Genomic DNA, 18,327 nt, shown 5'->3' with positions numbered 1-18,327 from the left:
AGTCAGGAAAGATTGAGGAAGTTTATGATTATTGTCAGGTTCCAGGATGATCTGAGAGTAATGAAGATGAATTATTCACAGAGATATAGTCATTAGGACTGACACAGGCCCTTCAGCCCATCCGATCCACACCAACCTCAAGCACCCATTTACACCAATCCTACACTAATCCCATTTTATTCTCCCCACATTCTCCTAACTTCTTCAGCCGCCCAACCCCACTCCCCTCCACACCCCAATTCCACCACTCACCTACACCCTAGGGACGATTTACAGTGGCCAATTAACCTACCAACCCACGTCTTTAGGATGTGGTTGGAGACCCGAGCACCCGACGGAAACCCACTCGGTCACAGGGAGGAGGTGCAAACTCCACACAGACAGCACTGGAGGTCAGGACTGAACCCAGGTTGCTTTATCTGTGAGCAATGAGTAGCTGTACCATTGTGTCATCCTGTCTGTAGAGAAGGAAGTATTATGCCAGAACTGGGAATGTTTTTTTTCCTATTCATTCAAGAGATGTGGGCTCTGCAAGTTGAGCCAGCATTTAATTGCCCATCTCCAATTGCCCTTGGGAAGGTGGTGGTGAGCTACCTTATTGAACTGCTACTGTCCTTCAGGATGACGTTAGGGAGAGAGTTCCAGGATTTTAACCCAGTGACAGTGAAGGACCAGCGATATATTTCCAGGTCAGGATGGTGTGTGGCTGGAGGGCAATTTCCAGGAGGTGGTGTTCCCATGTTTTTGTTCCCCTGTGTTTTGAGCTGGTAGAACTCATGGGTTTGGAAGGTGCTGTCTAAAGAGTCTTGGTGAGTTACTGCAGTGCATCCTATAGATGGTACAGACTGCTGCTACTGTGCTTTGGTGGTGGAGTGAGTAAGTGGTTGTGGATGGGGTGCCTATCAAGCATCTGCTATGTCCTGTAAGATGTCGAGCTCCTCGAATGTTGTTGAAGCTGCACTCATCCAGGCAAGCGGAGAGTCCCTCACACTCCTGACGAGCCTTGTAGATGGTAGATGGGCTTTGGGGAGCTCGGAGGTGAGTTATTCTCAGCAGGATTCCTAGCCTCTAACCTGGTCTTGTAGCTACACTGTGAATATGGCTAATCCAGTTCAGTTTCTGGGGCACCCAAAGCTGAGGATCTAAATATGGAAGTTCCGTCAAGGTAATATCAGGGCTGCAGGAGTTGGAACTGTTTGATTATTATAAAGCATGAAATGCAGAAGAGAACGAAAACAACCCCATTTCTAATGTGCCATTATTGTAATGAAATATCCGCCAGCTGCTTACACTATTTTTGGCTGACACCGGCCGTTTATGTTGCCCAACCCCTAACGATGGTTATCTATTGTCTCTGGTACCAGTGGAGATCTGGTAGAATTACCAACTGGCCAGATTAGATTTATCCTGTGTTGGAAATAATACTTGGACAATCCTCTATATCATCAAGTAGATGCCAGTGTGATAAGCTGCACAGGTATAGTTCTGGTAAACAATTCTTTATTACTACAAGCAGGATGCTATCAAAACTTCTATCATTGTTGTGTTCATCAATCTAAGCTGTTTATTTTTTAAAGTCACATAACTATTGATCAAGATCTCAACTCTTCAAAAAAAAAATTGAAGCCCAAAATCTCAGCCTCTGAAGACTACGTTCTAGGTTTGATCTTATCTAGGGGAAGTGCTAATGAGAGAAAATCACACCAGCCAGCATTATTACTCCTAATCATTATACACCCACCCCTTATGCCAATGGATATCAGATATGGACAGAACCTGGAATTTCTCAAAACGAACAGCCTGCTTCTGAAATCTACAGCTTGTCACTTGATCAACAAAACAGAAGATAGTAAGACTTGTAATAATAGTAAGCACTTGTAATCAGACCTTTTGCATCCACATGATTAAATGATCCCCTTTAATCTAAATTTAAAGAAACATATATTTTCTTATGCTTCAGATGTAGCCATGATGTACTTCTTTACATGAAACAAAATCACAATATTTGCAAGGTTCAGTTCTTGTGGAGTTAGAAAACCACCCACGAGGAAGTGGATCTTTTTTTGTGTAGGTAGTAACGGTGGAGGTGTTAGGGGAGCTACAGTCTCTCAGTCAGGGGTTTCTGGGGATGCCAGGAAATTAGCCTCAGTGGTTTCAGAACCTTTAGATGCAGGCATATACTTTGCCCTGTCATGGAAATTTATTTCTTGTAATAAAAACGAAGACCATTATACCAAGTAACGGCTCAAACTCAATTCATGGAAGAAGTGAGTCAGCAGAGCTCAGCTTGCACTTCCCTTTTCACCTCCAGAACATGAACCACAATTTTAAGAAACCTAATTTTCACTTTGCCTCCCATGTGAATAGAGATTCAAGATAATTTATTTCATTTACCTGTGACTGTAACGAATGGCGATTGTCAATCCAAGCTGGAAATGCAAAAGGAAACGTATTATAAAAGAGTAAGGGGACTTATCTAATGGTTTGTCGCTAGCCTAGATTGTCTAAAACTGGCTCAGATTCAATAGATTACCTCCACGTGCAAGTTCTAGCCAATTTGCAAGAAGCAAATAAGGTGAATATCCAGATACTGCTTTTAATTCTTGACATTAGTCAAATGGGAAAGGTTGAGAAGGGTATTTTAACAACTGTCATTTCTTCAAAGAATGGCATGAGACACATCAATACACATCCAAAAGAATGCACCTTCAATTTACAACGTTGCTTTTGTAATGCAATGTGTTGACTAAAATTATGTGCTTAAACATAGTGTCTTGAACTTGCAACCTTCCAAGTCAAAGGTAGAAATCCTAATTACTGTATCAACCTGCTGCTGAACAGCACTGAAACAATTTATCCAGAATGTAGAAATAATACTTCAAGCAAATCTAAATATTATGTTAACCAAAGATTTACTAAATTGAAAGGCTTAGGGTCATTGAAAATTCACATCTACGGGTTAAAGCAATCAGCATTTAAAGCAATCAGGAAATTCAACTCAGTAACTTGCATTTATATAGTACCTTTATTGTGGCAAACCAAATTTGATACTTGGCTATGCAAAGAGATATTTGGATAGTTTAGTCAATTGTTGGTTTTTGAGCATCTCAAAGGTCTCCAGATTTTTTCCCTAACATTGCTCTTCACTTCTTTTCAATGGAACAGAGCCTAACATTCACAGTCTCTGTGCCTGTGATGCTGCTGTAATTTTTTCATTGTACCTGTGCATGCATGTACTTGTGTATATGACAATAAATTCGACTTTGACTTTAACAGAAACAGGTTTTAAATCCCTAATGGCCTAGGATTTTCAACAAAGCCAACATTTTCCTGATTTAGGCTAATTTTGGGTTTGGTGTGAATCATTTATTTCAATTAAAAAGAGTGCCCATTCAGAGTTGCATACTTGGTGAGGGCACACAGGTTATTGCATATGATGTTGGTCTAGTCATTCATGCTATAGTGAGAGTGTTTTGAAGATTCACCCAACAGGTTCCTGGTTTGGTGGGTCTGTCATATCAGGAGAAATTGAGTAGACTAGGCTGTTATTCTCTTGAGTTTAGAAGATTGGGAGGTTACTTTCAATAAGAGGTAGGCTATTAAAGATTAAAATGAGGAGAAACCTGTTTTCTCAAAGCATGGTGAACCTTAGGAATTCTCTATGGGGCTGTTGTCCATTTCATTGATTGCACTCAAAACAGAGATCAATAGATTTTTTGACATTAGAGTTATGAAATAATATCAAAGCACCAAGATATCAAGGATTATTGCAAAAAAAATAAAAGCTCATGGTCTAGGAGGTACCATATTGATGGTGGATAGAAGATTGGCTGGCTAACAGAGAGTAGGTATAAATGGTTCTTTTTCTGGTGAGCAAGAGGTAACAAGTGATTTGCCATAGGGATTGTTGCAGGCGTCTCAAGCTTTTACAGTTTATATAAATGACTTGAATGAAGGTACCGAGGATTCCGTTGCTAAATTTGTTGATGACACAAAGGTAGGGAAGTAAGATGTGAAGTAGACATATGGCGATCACAAGGGAGTGGGCAAAGATCTCGCAAATGATGTGTAAAATAGGGAAATATGAAACTATTCATTTTAGCAGGAAAAATGGGAGAGAATCATATCATCTATTTGGTGAGGGAATGTAGAGCTGTCAGATGCAGAGGGATCTGGATGTCCCAGTGCCTGATCCACAAAAGGCTGTTGTGCAAGTACAGCAAATAATTGGGAAAACTAACGGAACTTTATAATTTATTGTTGGGGAAAATGAATACAAAAGTAGGGAGGTTTTGCTGCAGTTATACAGGGCATTGATGAGGCCACATAGATTCATACAGCACGGAAACAGGCCCTTCGGCCCAAATCATCCATGCCGACTGTGTTGCCCCGCAGGCTAGTCCCATCTGCTGGTGTTTGGCCCATATCCCTCTAAATCTCTCCTATCCATGTACTTATCAAGATGGCTTTTAAACGTTGCTAATGTGCCCACCTCAACCACTATTTCTGGCAGCTCATTCCAAATACGCACCACCCTTTGCATGAAGGAGCGGCTCCTGATGTCTCTTTTAAATTTCTCGCCCCTGATCTTAAACCTATGCCCTCTTGTGTTTAGCACCACCTCCCTGGGCAAAAGACTACGTGCTTTCACCCTGTCTATGCCCCTCATGATCTTATATACCTCTATACATCTGGAGAACTGAGTGGTCTCTTTATTTAAGGAAGGATGTATATGTGCTGGAGATAGTTTAGAGAAAGTTCACTGGACTGATACCTGGAATAGATGGATTGTCTTATGAGGACAAGTTGGGTTGATTATATTTGCTGTAGTGTAGAAGAATGACAGGGGACTTGATTGAAACATCCAAGATCTGGATAGGGTGGATCTAGAGAGAATGCTTCCTCTTAGGGGAGACTCTAGAAATAGGGTTCATTGTTTAAAAACAAAGGGTCAGCCATTTAAGACAGGTGAGGGTTTTTTTGTAGTCTCTTCCTCAAAGCACAGTGGAGACAAAGTCTCCATACGTGTTTTTAAAGCAGAGTTAGGTAGCTTCTTGATAAGCAATGGAATGAAAAGTCACGGGATGTGGGGGGGGGGCAGGGGAGGGGAAGAGCATCAGGACTTGAGGTAATTATCAGATCAGCCATGATCTTGTTGAATGATGGAACAGGCTTGAAGGGCTCAATGGCCTTTTCCAGCTCCTGCTGTTACATATATGTATAACATTATGATATGTAATGGCTGTGCTAGATCTACAGTAAAAATAGGTACCCATTTGTTCCAATTTGCTTATTTATGCTTAATTACTTTGAATTCCTGTTGACCCGGTTGTTTTGGGGAGGGCGCCCTTGTTGATTGATGAAACATATTCTGTGAATCTTGTGAAGATGGTGTATTGAGGAGTCAGAGCTTGGCCAGAGAAAGATTATTCCACCTTTCTGAATGGAAAATGAGAAAAGACAGCTCACAAATCTTTATTCTATAATACACATTGCAAATCCCATATGAACCACTTGAACAGATTCATGCAACACCGAAGATGGCCAGTCAGTCCATTCGCACATGCTGGTTCTTCAAAAGCTGTACAATTTTGACACCTGCTCCAGTCTATTAGCCTGAAATTACTTCCATTCACGAATCTGCCCAACTTCCTTTTGAAAATTCCCATGGTATCAGATTCCAATTAATGTATTTCAGGCCTGAAATATCCCTTCATTGCCTCTCTACATCTTTTGCCAATTATTTTAAATGTCTGACCTGTGGTCTATTTGTCAGGGGAAAGCATTTCCATTTAAATGCAAAATTAAGTTTATTTTAGTCCTTTGTAGCTCCAGAAACAAGGCACATTATATTTGCAACTGAAACATATCTTGCACTTGTGTCTGTACGTTTATTCTGTTGTTTATTTTGCACACATCTAAGTTATGAATAATTTATGTTAATTTAGGTTTATGGTAACTTGTGTTTATCCTTATCTTGTGATGTACTGTGCTGCTGCTGCAAAACCCTAATTTTCATGGCATTTATACCCTGGGTAATGTATGGGTATGACAACAATAAACTTGAACATATATGAAGTAGTACTTCACTTTCTCATTTAGCCAAATAACGTGGACCTCCATATGGCAAAGCATCTGCGCTGCTTAACATAAAGCACTGGTCACCCTGTACCAATTCAATTCTATTTTTGGTTCCTTTGACAATTCTCATTTTATGTCCCCTAGTTCCTGACCCCTCTGCCAATGGGAGTAGTTTCTTTCTGCCTATGCCCTTCATAATTTTAAAAGCCTGACTCGAGTTCTTCAAGCAGTTTCTGGTTTTATTTCCAATAGTTACTTCTTACTTCTTATTTATGATGCTACAGAAGGGGGCCATTCAGCCTAACAGCTTCATACCAGCCCACAACACAACAATCTTATCAGTCACATTCCTACCTCTTACTTCTCTGCAACCCAGAAACTTATTCTCTCTCACATGCTCATCATTGATTCTTTTTGCCACTTACATAAACTAAGTGGGAATTTACCGTAGCCTATTAACCTACCAGCACGTCTTTGGAATGTGGGAGGAAAACGGAGCACCCTGTTTACCTCCCACTCGGGCAGTCACAGGGAGAATGTGCAAAAATCCACAGTGATAACATCCAAGGTGAGGATTGAACCTGAATCCATAGAGCTGTGAGGTAGCACTGCTAAATGCTGCACAACTATGCCAACCAGATAGATTCTGTCCTTGATGGTTCCAAGACATTCTCCCTCTCTAGCACTGCAATATTTACCTTAATCATTAAGAACATAACAATGAAGAGAAGTAGGCTATCTGGCATTTGAATCCAGCTCCATTATTCATAAGATCATGTCTGACCTTTTACCGCAACATAATTCTCCTTCACTATCCCCATCTCCAAGATTCACTAAGTATCAAAAAAAAACCTCAATATCTCTAGAACACAGAACAGTACAGCACAGGAACAGGCCCTTTGGCCCACAATCTCTGTGCCGACCATGATGCCAATTTAAACTGCACATCTGCCTGCATATGGTCTATGTCCCTCAGTTCCCTAACTGTCCATGTACCTGTCTCGATGCCTCTTAAACTTGCCTCCGTTTTGAATGCAATCAATGACAGAGCCTACACAGACTTCCGGGGAGGAGAATTCCAAAATTCACACCCTCTGAGTGAAGAAGTTCCTCCTCATCCGTGTCTTAAATGGCCTAGCCCTTATTCTGAGACGGCGAGCCCTGGCTCAAGACTTATCAACCAAGAAAGCATCCCCTCGGCATCCAGTCTGTCAAGTTCTGTATGAATTTATTAAATTTCAATGAGATCACCTCTCATTCTTCTAAACTCTAAAAAGAGGAGGCTGATTCTGCTTGGTCTCCCCTCATCCAGCAAACCTGCTATTTCCAGGAACCAGTCTGGGGAATCTTTGCTGCATTCGCTCTTTGGCAAGACTATCATATCAGTAAGGAGACCCAAACTATACACCATACTCCAGGTACAGTTTCACCAAGGCTTTAGCTAACTGCGGTTTTGCCACTCCCCATCCTTTTATCCCTTTCTTTCCTGAACATCTTGTATCCAGGAACTTCTTACAACCCATCCCAGTACTCTTTTAAATCACATCCCTGTTATTGATATCGTAATGTCATCTAGCTGATTGCATCTATAACTTGTTTAATACACTTCTTGCGTTTATTTGCATACACTGCCAACTTATCTTGGACCTTCTTGAACACTGGTTGCTTCTTATTTCTGCCAATGCATTTTGCACATTTTTTTAAATTACATTCCTACCCAATCCCCTGCTTTTAGTTTAACCTCACCCCAGTGCACATGGGCAGGCTCCCACAAAGACACTGGTCCCAGCTCCACTTAGGTGGAGTCCATTTAGCCTGTACAGGTGAACTGATCATAACACAAATAGATTTGGACTTAAACGAAGCAGCCAGACGAAACCAAAATAGACAATGTAACTAGAAAACTGTGGACTCCAGGAACTTTTTCATCGTTCTTTTTTTTCAGGATCTGAGTGCTACAGGGAGGTCCACCTATCCCTAACTACATGAGGAGCATAACTACATAACTGTTGCAGTCCTTTGGGTGAAACTGTTCCTATAGTGCTGTTGGATGTGGAGTTCCTGGATTATACACAGCAACAATGAAAGACCGGTGATATATTTCCAAATCAGAACTGTGTGCAATTTGGAGGAGGAGGAACCTACAGGTGGTGGGTGTTCCCAGTGTCCATTTTAGCAGTAGAGGTCTCAGGTTTGGGACATGCTGTTGGAATAGTCTGGGTGAATAACTAGAATGCATTTTGTAGATAGTGCCTTTGCAGCTACTGTGCTGCGGCAGAGAGAACAAATGTTTAGGGTGGTGGATGGGGTGTCAATGAAGTGGGCTACTTTGTTCTGCATGGTGTGAGCTTCTTGAGAATCATTCAAGCTGCACTCATCCAGGGAAGCGGAGAGTATTCTATAATGTTCCTTACTTGGGGGGGGGAGTGGGTGGTGGGGTGGCGTCAAGAAGTGTCCACAAGAATAAAGGGTTCGGCTAAGCACAAAAATGGCAAATAGAATTTATTCTGGGGAAGCAAGAGGGAATAGATTTGGGGAGGGTAAATAATGTAATAGAATAAACAATAAATGACATCATACTGAATGAACAGAGAGATCTTGGAGCACAAATCCATGGAATCCTAAATGTGAACAGGTCAGGTAGAGGCTTGCGGGACACCTGTCTTTAGGTTGGCAGCCAAGGCACGTAGCACATGAGCATAGATGAAAGGGGATGCAATAGCACAAGTGTGCAAACGTTAACAAGGTTGTTGCAGTGATGGAGAATTTTGGTTATAGAAAGAAACTTGCTAGGCTGAGATTGGCATCCTTGAAGCAAATGGAGCTGAATGGAGGAAGGCTGAGATAGGATGAGCCAGAAAGGTCTATTTGCCTTGGCAGAGAAGTCAATAACTACATTACACAGATGGATTAAAGGACTTTTGAGGAAACATTCTCCTATCCGAAGAGTAGTGAGGTCTGGTCTTACCACCTGGAAATCCTCAGCACATTAAAAAAAAATACCTGGATGAGCATGTATCCTCAAATGGCAATAACCCAGAAGGTTACAAACTAAGAGGTGGGAAGAGGGCTAAGCCTGAAGATATTATTTTTGGTTGCCATAGATACAATGGGCCAAATGGCTTGTTTCTGTTATGTAAGTTTCTTTGTCCTGCAAGAAATTCGATGTTTCTATCCTAGTACACATTTTTTCTGGCTACATAACTGGTACAACAATTCATTTTTACCTCTACACCATAAACATGTCATATTCAAGTTAATTTCAAAGGCACAGGTCACTGAAGCATTCATTATTAACTTTGACAAATACTTTAGTAGCAGTGGTTTGAGAATGAAACCAATTTGTTTCTCCTGCCGACTTGAACTCACGTGAACATCTATCACTTATTTATCAAGATAGCAAAGCTTGTGGCTGATTGGTCAGCATATGACCACGGACATCAATTCACAGAATTTGTCTCTGAAATTTCATTGAAGATGCAAGATTTCAATTAAAGCAGTTCCATCTGATAGCTCCGCAAATCCTTTCCTAAAGAATGTTAAATACTGGGGGGGGGGGGGGGGGGGGGGGGGGGGGGGGGGGGAGGATGATGAGGGAGGGAGGAGAGAGAGAGAGAGAGAGAGAGAGAGAGAGAGAGAGAGAGAGAGAGAGAGAGAGAGAGAGAGAGAGAGAGGGAGAGGGAGAGAGAGAGAGAGGGAGAGAGAGAGAGAGAGAGAGAGAGAGAGAGAGAGAGAGAGAGAGAGAGCACAAGAGTGAGTGACAACACAAGGGAGAAAAGAGAGAGGGAGAGAAATCACAAGAGACATAGAAAACAAGAGAGAGAGAGAGAGAAAATGTGCACACTAGAAAGTCAGAAGAATTTCAAAGCTCTCTTGTGCATGAAAGATAGCATGACTTCATGTACGTTTGTGGTTAACAATCTGTTACACTGCTCTTTATGATATAGAGCCCCGGCGAGACCACACCTGGAGTATTGTGTGCAACGTTGGTCTCCTTACCTAAGAAAAGGATACATTGTTGTAGAGGACATACAGTGAAGATACACTAGCCTGGTTCCTGGGATAGAACATAGAACAGTACAGAACAGGCCCTTCAGCCCACAATGTTGTGCCGACATAGCTATTCCCTCCTACCTACAGAGTGCCCACATCCCTCTATTTTCCTCTCATTCGTGTGCTCATCCAAGCCCCTCTTAAAAGCCCCCAATGAATTTGCCTCCACCACCCTATAAGGCAAAGCATTCCAGGCATCCACCACACTCTCAGTAAAAAAAACATACACCTACATTTTCATCCAAATCATTTACATTACAAAAAACAGAGGTCCCAGAACTGAGCCTCATGAAATACCACCGGTCACAGACCTCTAGTCAGAATCACACCACTCCACCAGTACCTTCTATGACCAAGCCAATTTTGGATGCAATCTACTAACTCACCATGGATCCCACTTTACTTAATATTCTGGACCAGCCTACCATGAGGGACCTTGTCAAATGCTTTACTAAAGTCTATGGAGACAATAGCCAGTGCCCTACCCTTATCAATCATCTTCATCACCTCCTCAAAAAAACTCCATCAAATTTACGAGGGAGGACATCCCGCATAGAAATTCATGCTGTCTTTCCCTAATGTCCATGCTTTTCCAAATGCAAGTAAATCCTGTCCCTAAGAATCTTCTCCAATAATTTCCCTACCACTGAAGTATGGGTCACCAATTTATAATTTCTTGGTGTGTCCCTGTTGCCCTTCCTAAACAAAGGAACAACATTGGCAATTCTCCGGTCTTAACGCACCTCACCCACGAATAAAGAAGATAATAAAGATCTCTGTCAAGACCCCAGCAATCTCCTCCCTTGCTTCCTTCAGTATCCTGGGATAGATCCCCTCACTTCCGGAGGACCTATCCACCTTAATATTTTTCCAGACACCCAACACCTCCTCCTTCTTAATATTGACATGCCCTAGAATATCAACTTACCCCTCCCTATCATCCATGTCCTTCTCCTTAGTGAATACCGACATAAAATACTCATGAAGGATCTCACCCACTTTCTGTGGCTCCAGACACAGATTCTCTCTTTTGTCCTCGAGTGGATCCACCCTTTCTATAGCTACCCTCTTGCTCCTAATGCATATAAAATGCTTTGGGATTCTCCTTAACCTTACTTGCCAAGAACATTTCATGGTCCCTTTCAGTCCTCCTAATTTCTTGTTTTGTTATTTCCTGCTTCTCAAAGGTCTTGTCTTATTTCAGCTTCCAAAGCCCTATGGATGCTTCCTTTTTCTTTTTAACTAAACTTACAATATATCTTGTCATCCAAGGTTCCCAAACCATGCAATCTTTATCTTTCATCCTCACAGGAACATGGTAGTCCTGAACGCTAAGCAACTGTCCTTTAAAAGACTCCCACATGTCATATACGGATTTACCCCCCAAAACAGCCATTTCCAATCTTCAGTTCCTGCCTGATACGAGAGAGATACAAAGGATAGGGAGAGCCCTCTTTCTCTTGTCGTGATTAGTCTTCCCCTAAGTTAGTACCTTCACCCGAGGATGTATCCTTATCCACAGCTATATTAAAACTTACAGAATTATGGTCACTATTCCCAAAATGCTCCCCTACTGAAACTTTGATCACCTGGCCAGGCTCATCCCCAATACAAGGTCTAGTATGGCCACATGCCTAGCTGGACTATCTACATTTTGTTTCAAGAAACCCTCCTGGTGCATCGAACAAATTCTGCCCTGTCACAGCTCCTGGCAGTAGGAGAGTCCCTGTCAACATGTGAAAGTTAAAATCACCCACTACAACAACATTTAACTTTTACATCTTTCCACGATCAGCCCACATTTATCTGTTCCTCTGGCTCCTGCTGGCTATTGGGAGGCCTACAGTAGAATTCCATCACAGTGATTGCTTCTTTCTAATCCCCGAGTTCTACCCATATGGCCCCACCGTAGATGTCCTTCCAAGATGTCTTCTCTTAGTGCAGCAGTAATTAGTAATGCAATTTCCCCACCTCTTTTACATCTCTCTTCATTGCACCTGAAACATTTATACCCTGGAATGTCGGGCTGCTAGATCTGCCCTACTCTCAACCAAGTTTCTGTAATGGCTACAACACCATGGTTCCACGTACTAATCCAGGCTCTAAGTTCATCTGTGCTATCCATTATACTCCTTGCCTTAAATAAATACACCTCAGACCATCATTATCCTGGCTCTATGATAGACATTATGACCTTCCCCTCCAACCATTCATGTGGTAGAAAAGCACTATACACATATTGCAAGTTCCATTTTTTCATAACAAGCTTTTCAGCTAAAGTATTTATGAATACACTAATCAATCTGTACATTCGGTGAGAGAATTAACAACTAAATTAAGGTGGCCAGATTCTTGAGTGAACACTCAATGGTGGACTAACAGATAGGCTGGCCTCTTGCTACTCCAACATTTCTACCACTCAAGGGTTTGAAATTTCCTCATCTCAAATGCTGCTACAATAATGCTGAGACAGGCACCCCAGCAGTGAGATTGGCGAGCATTTCCAAAACAACTGCCTTCAGAAATCACCTAAGTGTGGCATATTTAATAGTACAAAAGTGCAGCAGTGAAAATGAATCCCTCATTGCAATGCATGTAGCCAGAAGAACTGGATTGGTAGGGAGTCAAAAAAATTAACAGGACAGAGAAAGAGGGCTCTCCCTATCCTTTACATCTCTCTTGTCTTCAGGGTAGAGTTCAGTTGGTAGCACTTTGACTTAGAGTCACTTCCAGTGCCACTCCAGATGTTTAAGAACAAAAATCTATACTAACACTTCAGTACTGCATTGAGGGAGTTCAGCAGTATCAGAGTAGCCACATTTCATATGTGCTTGCTTTAACAGATACAGTAGCTACAAAAGGTCCTATGGCACCATTTTGAACCAACAGTGAAAATTCATTTTCATCAATGAGTTGGTCAGTATTTAACCCCCAAAAAAAGAGAACTGCTTTTATAGGACATAGAACAGTACAGCACAGGAACAAGCCCTTCGGCTGTTGTGCCAAACTAATTAAATTAGCAATCAAGTGCCCAACTAAACTAATCCCCTCTGCCTGCACTATGTCCATTTACCTCCATTCCCTGCATATTCATGTGTCTATTCAAGAGCCTTTTAAATGCCTCTATTGTATTTGCCTCCACTACCACCCCTGGCAGCAGATTCCAGGTACCCACCACTCTGTGTAAGACAACCTGCCCCACACATCTCCTTTGAACTTACCCCCTCTCATCTTTGTGGGAGCTCGTAGTGCCTTAATGGGCTGCTGTGTTTTTTTTTACAATGACTAGCACAGATACAGATAGCACAGATAGACTAGCTACAGCCTGCAAACAGGCCATTCGGCCCAACTCATCCATGCCAACCAAGATGCCCACCTAAGCTAGTCCCATTTGACTGACATCCATCTAAACGCTTGTCATCCATATAACTGTCCACATACTTCTTAAGTGTATCTAATGTACCTGCCTCAACCACTTCCTCTGGCAGCTGGTTCCATATACATATAAATATATACACACCACCCGCTGTGTAAAAAAAGTTGCCTCTCAGGCTCTTGTTAAACCTTTCACCTCTAAACCTATGTCCTCTAGTTTTCAATTCTGCAAAGATGGAAAAAAGACTGTTTTATAAGACCATCAATGGCTTATAGAACTGCAACATAATATACCAACTTCAATACTCAGTCCCTCTGTTCTACAACACTCTCCAGAGCCCTGCTGCCCACTGTGAAGGTCCTACCCTGGTTTGACTTCCCAAAATGCAACACCTCGCACTTAACTGAATTAAACTCCATTTGCCATTCCTCAGCCCACTTACCCAGCTGATCAAGATCCTGCTGTAATTCTTGATAACCTTCTTCACTGTCTACAATACCGCCTATTTTAGTGTCATCTGCAAACTTACTAACCATGCCTTGTACATTCTCATCCAAATCATTGATATTGATGACAAGCAACAATGGGCCCAGCACCGACCCCTGAGGTACACCACTAGTCACAAGCCTCCAGTCCAAAAAACGTTTCACCATCACCCTTTGCTTCCTACAATACTGTATCCAGTTAGCTATCGCTCCCTGGATCCCAGACAATCTAACTTTTCAGAGCAGCCTACCACACAGAACCTTATCAGGGGCCTTGCTGAAGTCTATATGGACGACGTCTACCACCCTGCCCTCACTGACATTCTTGGTTACCTCTTCAAAGAAACATTTCATCAAGTACTTCATTGGCTGTCAGATGCTTTGGAATATCCTGCAGCTAGGAGAGAAAGTGGTGAGCTCTATGCAATCCTACTCATAACAGCTTGCAAGTGCCAAAAAGACCTTTGCTTCAGGTCACCAAGGCAAATTTGGACCCACCTTCCCTTGCACCTTTACTCTGTTGACCAGTCTGCCATATCAATAGCCTTGCTGAATTACATGTCGACTACATCAAGCCTCGACTCCTGTGCTGTGAGTGGCTCCAAGATGATTAATGGCTTTGTGTTCATTGTGTGCAATTCAGAAATGAATTAAACAAACGGTGAAGGAGCACCCACTGAAAACTAAGATAAAAACAGGAAATGCTGGAAACACTCAGGCAGCTTCTGTGAAAAGAGAAACTGGGGTAATGCTTCTGATCAAAACTCATCATCAGAACAACCACTGAAAAGCGGGGCTGGCAGGACAAGACATTGACTTCACAGTACAGACTCTTTAAGCGATGTGCTGAGGTGAATTAATTTCCTGATGAGTGTTATTTCACCCAGAAATGATCACCAGCACTACTTAAACTGGGAAACTGCTTTTGTGATTTACACATGAAAAACGTGCACAAATTGATTCAATTTCAACCCAATGGGTAGAAGTCTTCAACCCAAATCATTAACTCTGTTTCTCTTTCCGCAATTGCTGCCTGACCTGCTGAGTGTTTCCAGCACTTCTTAAGCTTTTATTTCAGATTTTAGCATCTGCAGTTTCTTTGCATTTCATGGTCCAGTTTCTAGGTTGGTCAAGCTTAGCTGCGGTGATCCAAATAATCCAAATGATCAGCTTATGCTCACAGGTATATGGAAAAATGGCATTAAAGAACATTGCATCTTTCCTGTACTGTGGTGACCAATATTATGCAACATTCTAGTTGTGTTCTGATTACTGTCATATAATCAACACCACTGAGAAAAGTCTTGTATTTGCTTACTGCCTTTTATCACTCTATGAAAAGAGGGACCTAGGAGTACAAGTACATGGTTCCCTGAAAGTGGCATCACAGGTAGACAGAAGGCTTTTGGCACGCTGGCCTTCATCAGTCAGGGCATTGAGTGTAAAAGTTGGGATGTTATGTTGCAGTTGTACAAGTAGTTGTAGAGGCCACATTTGGAATATTGTGTTCGGTTTTGGCCACCTTGCAAATAGGGAAGATGCCACGAAGCTGGAAAGAGTGCAGAGGAGGCTTACGAGGATGTTGCCAGGACTCGAGGGACTGAGTTAAGGAGAGAGGTTGAGCAGGTTGGGATTTTCATTGGAGCACAGGGGAATGAAGGGTGATCTTATAGAGGTGTATAGAATTATGAGAGGCATAGATAAGGTGAATGTGCACAGTCTTTTTCCCAGGGTTGGGGAATCAAGAACTAGAGGGCATAGGTTTAAGGTGAGAGGGGAGAGAGTTAAGAGGAGCCTGAGGGTGGTCAGTATATGGAATGAGCTGCCAGAGGACGTGGTTGAGGCCGGTGCATTAACAACATTTAATAGGTATTTGGACAGGTACATGGATAGGAACGGTTTAGAGGATTATGGCCTAATGCAGGCAAATAGGACCGGCTTAGATGGGGAATCTTGGTTGGCATGGACCAGTTGGGCCAAAGGGCCTTTTTTCCGTGCTGTATGACTCTATGCCACAGTCTCTACATTTTAAAGCCAAGTAGTTTTTGAAGTGTAGTCACATTCCTTATGCAGGAAACACGGCAACCAATTTGCAGACAGCACAATCCTACAAAATGCATTTTGCTAAATCACCTGTTATGCTGATATTCATTATGGAATAGATATGGGCTTTGATAGCATAGTGGTATGGTTAATAGAGCTGCTGCCTCGCAGCACAAGAGACACGGGTTCAATCCTGACCAGTGGTGCTGCCCGCGTGGAGTTTGCACGTTCCTCCTGTGACTATGTGGATTTCTACTGGGTGCTCTCATTTCCTCCGACATCACAGAGACGTGCTGGTAAGTTAGTTGGCCACTGTAAACTTCCCTTAGTGTGTAGATGAATGGTAGAGTCTTTGGAGTATTTACAGGAATGCAGAGAGAATACGGTACGGGGAAAATTAATGGGGAATGGGATTGCTCTATAAACTAACATAGACCCAATAGGCTGAATGGCCTCCTCGTGTCTGAATTAAATACAGACACCTGAAGGATAACCTGCTCTTTTTTTTGAAGAATGCCTTGGGATCATTTGCATCTGCTCGAGAGTAAGGTCAGCCTCTAAATTTATCTGCCTCATCTAAAAGGGACCTCCAACAATGAAGCATTCCCTCAGTACTGCCCAGAAGTGTCAGCCTAGACAATGGGTTTAAGTGCCCAGACAGGGACCCGAAACCAAGTCTTCTGACACAGAGAGCAGAGCGTGATCAATAAGCCACAGCTCACCCTCATCATGTTCAGAATCACATGCTTCCCCTCCAAGGGCAGCGTGGCGGTTAACTTACCAGACTAACAGCTAGAATTCTGGATTATCTGTATTCAAATTCCACCTTAGCAGCTGGGCAATTTAAATTTAAATAATTAAATCAAAACCAAATTATGGAATTAAAAGCTCATCTCATTAACTGTAACCATGAAACTCCCAGGTTGTGGTAAGATCTCCTCTGGTTCACTAATGTGGATGGAAGACTGCCCTCCTTACCATCATCCCATTACACGTTCCAGCCCCACCAATGCGGTTGCCTCTTAACAGCCTCCTCAGAGGCAATTTGGGATGGACAATAAATGCTGGCATTGCCAGTGACATCCGCATCCCAATAAATATAAAAACAAACTGGCAGTGAAGGGGGGAAAATAAATCACAACGTTAAAATAATTTAATGTGCAGACAAGTAATAAAAACCACAGTGAATGTTGTGGGCAGGCCAATGCACGAAATAGGAAATGATTAGTAATTTAGACAGTTCGCGTCTGTGCAACAGACAAGAACAGCACTGACCCCAATGTGTGACTGCACGGGTGTGTGCTTGCTTCTCATTAAGCACCTATAAGTTTCCCGTGCTTCTCCTCGCAGAAGTCAGATGACAGCCCTTCACAACATACAGTCATACAGCACGGAAACAGGTCTTTTTTTTGCCCAGCAAGTCTGCTTTCACTCCTCCTTGCTCACACCTTTTGTTTCTGCTCTAGTCATGTATTGGATGAAACATTTCTGCCTGGCGGAGTAAATATTGGTAATAATTTGGTAATTGGTTTATTATTGTCCAAGATACAGTGAAAGCTTTTTTCTACATGCCATCCAGACAGATCATTCCATACACAAGTACATCGAGGTAGTACAAAAGGAAAAAGAACAGAATGCAGAATATAGTGTTAACAGTTACAGAGAAAGTGGAGTGCAGATAGACAAATACAATGCAAGGGCCACAACAAGGTAGACAGAGAGATCAAGAGTTCGTCTTTAACGTACGAGAGGTCCATTCAAGGGTCTGATGACAGCGAGGTAGAAGCTGTTCTTGAGCCTGGTAGGATGTGTTCTCAGGTCTTTACATCTTCTGCCCGATGGGAGGAGGGGGAGAAGAGAGAATGTCTGGGGTGGGAGGGGTCTTTGATTCTATTGGCTGCTTTCCCAAGGCAGCAAGAAGCGTAGACGGAGTCAATGAGGGGAGGTTGGTCTGCACAATGAACCGGGCTGCGTTCACAACTCTCTGCAATTTCTTGTGGTCTCGGGCAGAGAAGTTGCCATTATGGAAAGAGTGAGATGAGGCTTACTGGAGCGATTCCCAGAATGAGGGGTTTATCCAATGAGAGGAGATTAAGCAGACTAGGCTTATGCTCTACGGTTTAGAATGAGAGGTAACCTTATTGAAACAAACTACTACTCCCTGTTGAGGTATCAGAAACAAGAGGGCATAAGTTTAAGTGAGAGGAAGGAGTTTTAAAGGGGATCTGAGGGGTAAGTTTTTCTGTGGTTGAGATCTGGAACATGCTGTCAGAGGAGGTGGAGTTTAAA

General features: G+C 42.4%; 1 protein-coding gene across 1 annotated transcript in view; it reads right to left on the bottom strand.

Annotated features, from left to right (window-relative positions):
• Positions 1-18,327, bottom strand: part of acoxl (acyl-CoA oxidase-like) — a 331,885-nt gene that overhangs the window by 266,375 nt on the left and 47,183 nt on the right. The window contains 1 exon segment of the mRNA XM_052024328.1: positions 2,395-2,429. Coding sequence (XP_051880288.1) covers positions 2,395-2,429 — 35 coding nt within the window.

Source organism: Pristis pectinata, chromosome 10 (assembly GCF_009764475.1).
Source record: "Pristis pectinata isolate sPriPec2 chromosome 10, sPriPec2.1.pri, whole genome shotgun sequence".
NCBI classification, from domain to species: domain Eukaryota; kingdom Metazoa; phylum Chordata; class Chondrichthyes; order Rhinopristiformes; family Pristidae; genus Pristis; species Pristis pectinata.
The sequence above is the reverse complement of the archived record's forward strand: the minus strand, read 5'-3'. Positions and strand labels throughout refer to the sequence as shown.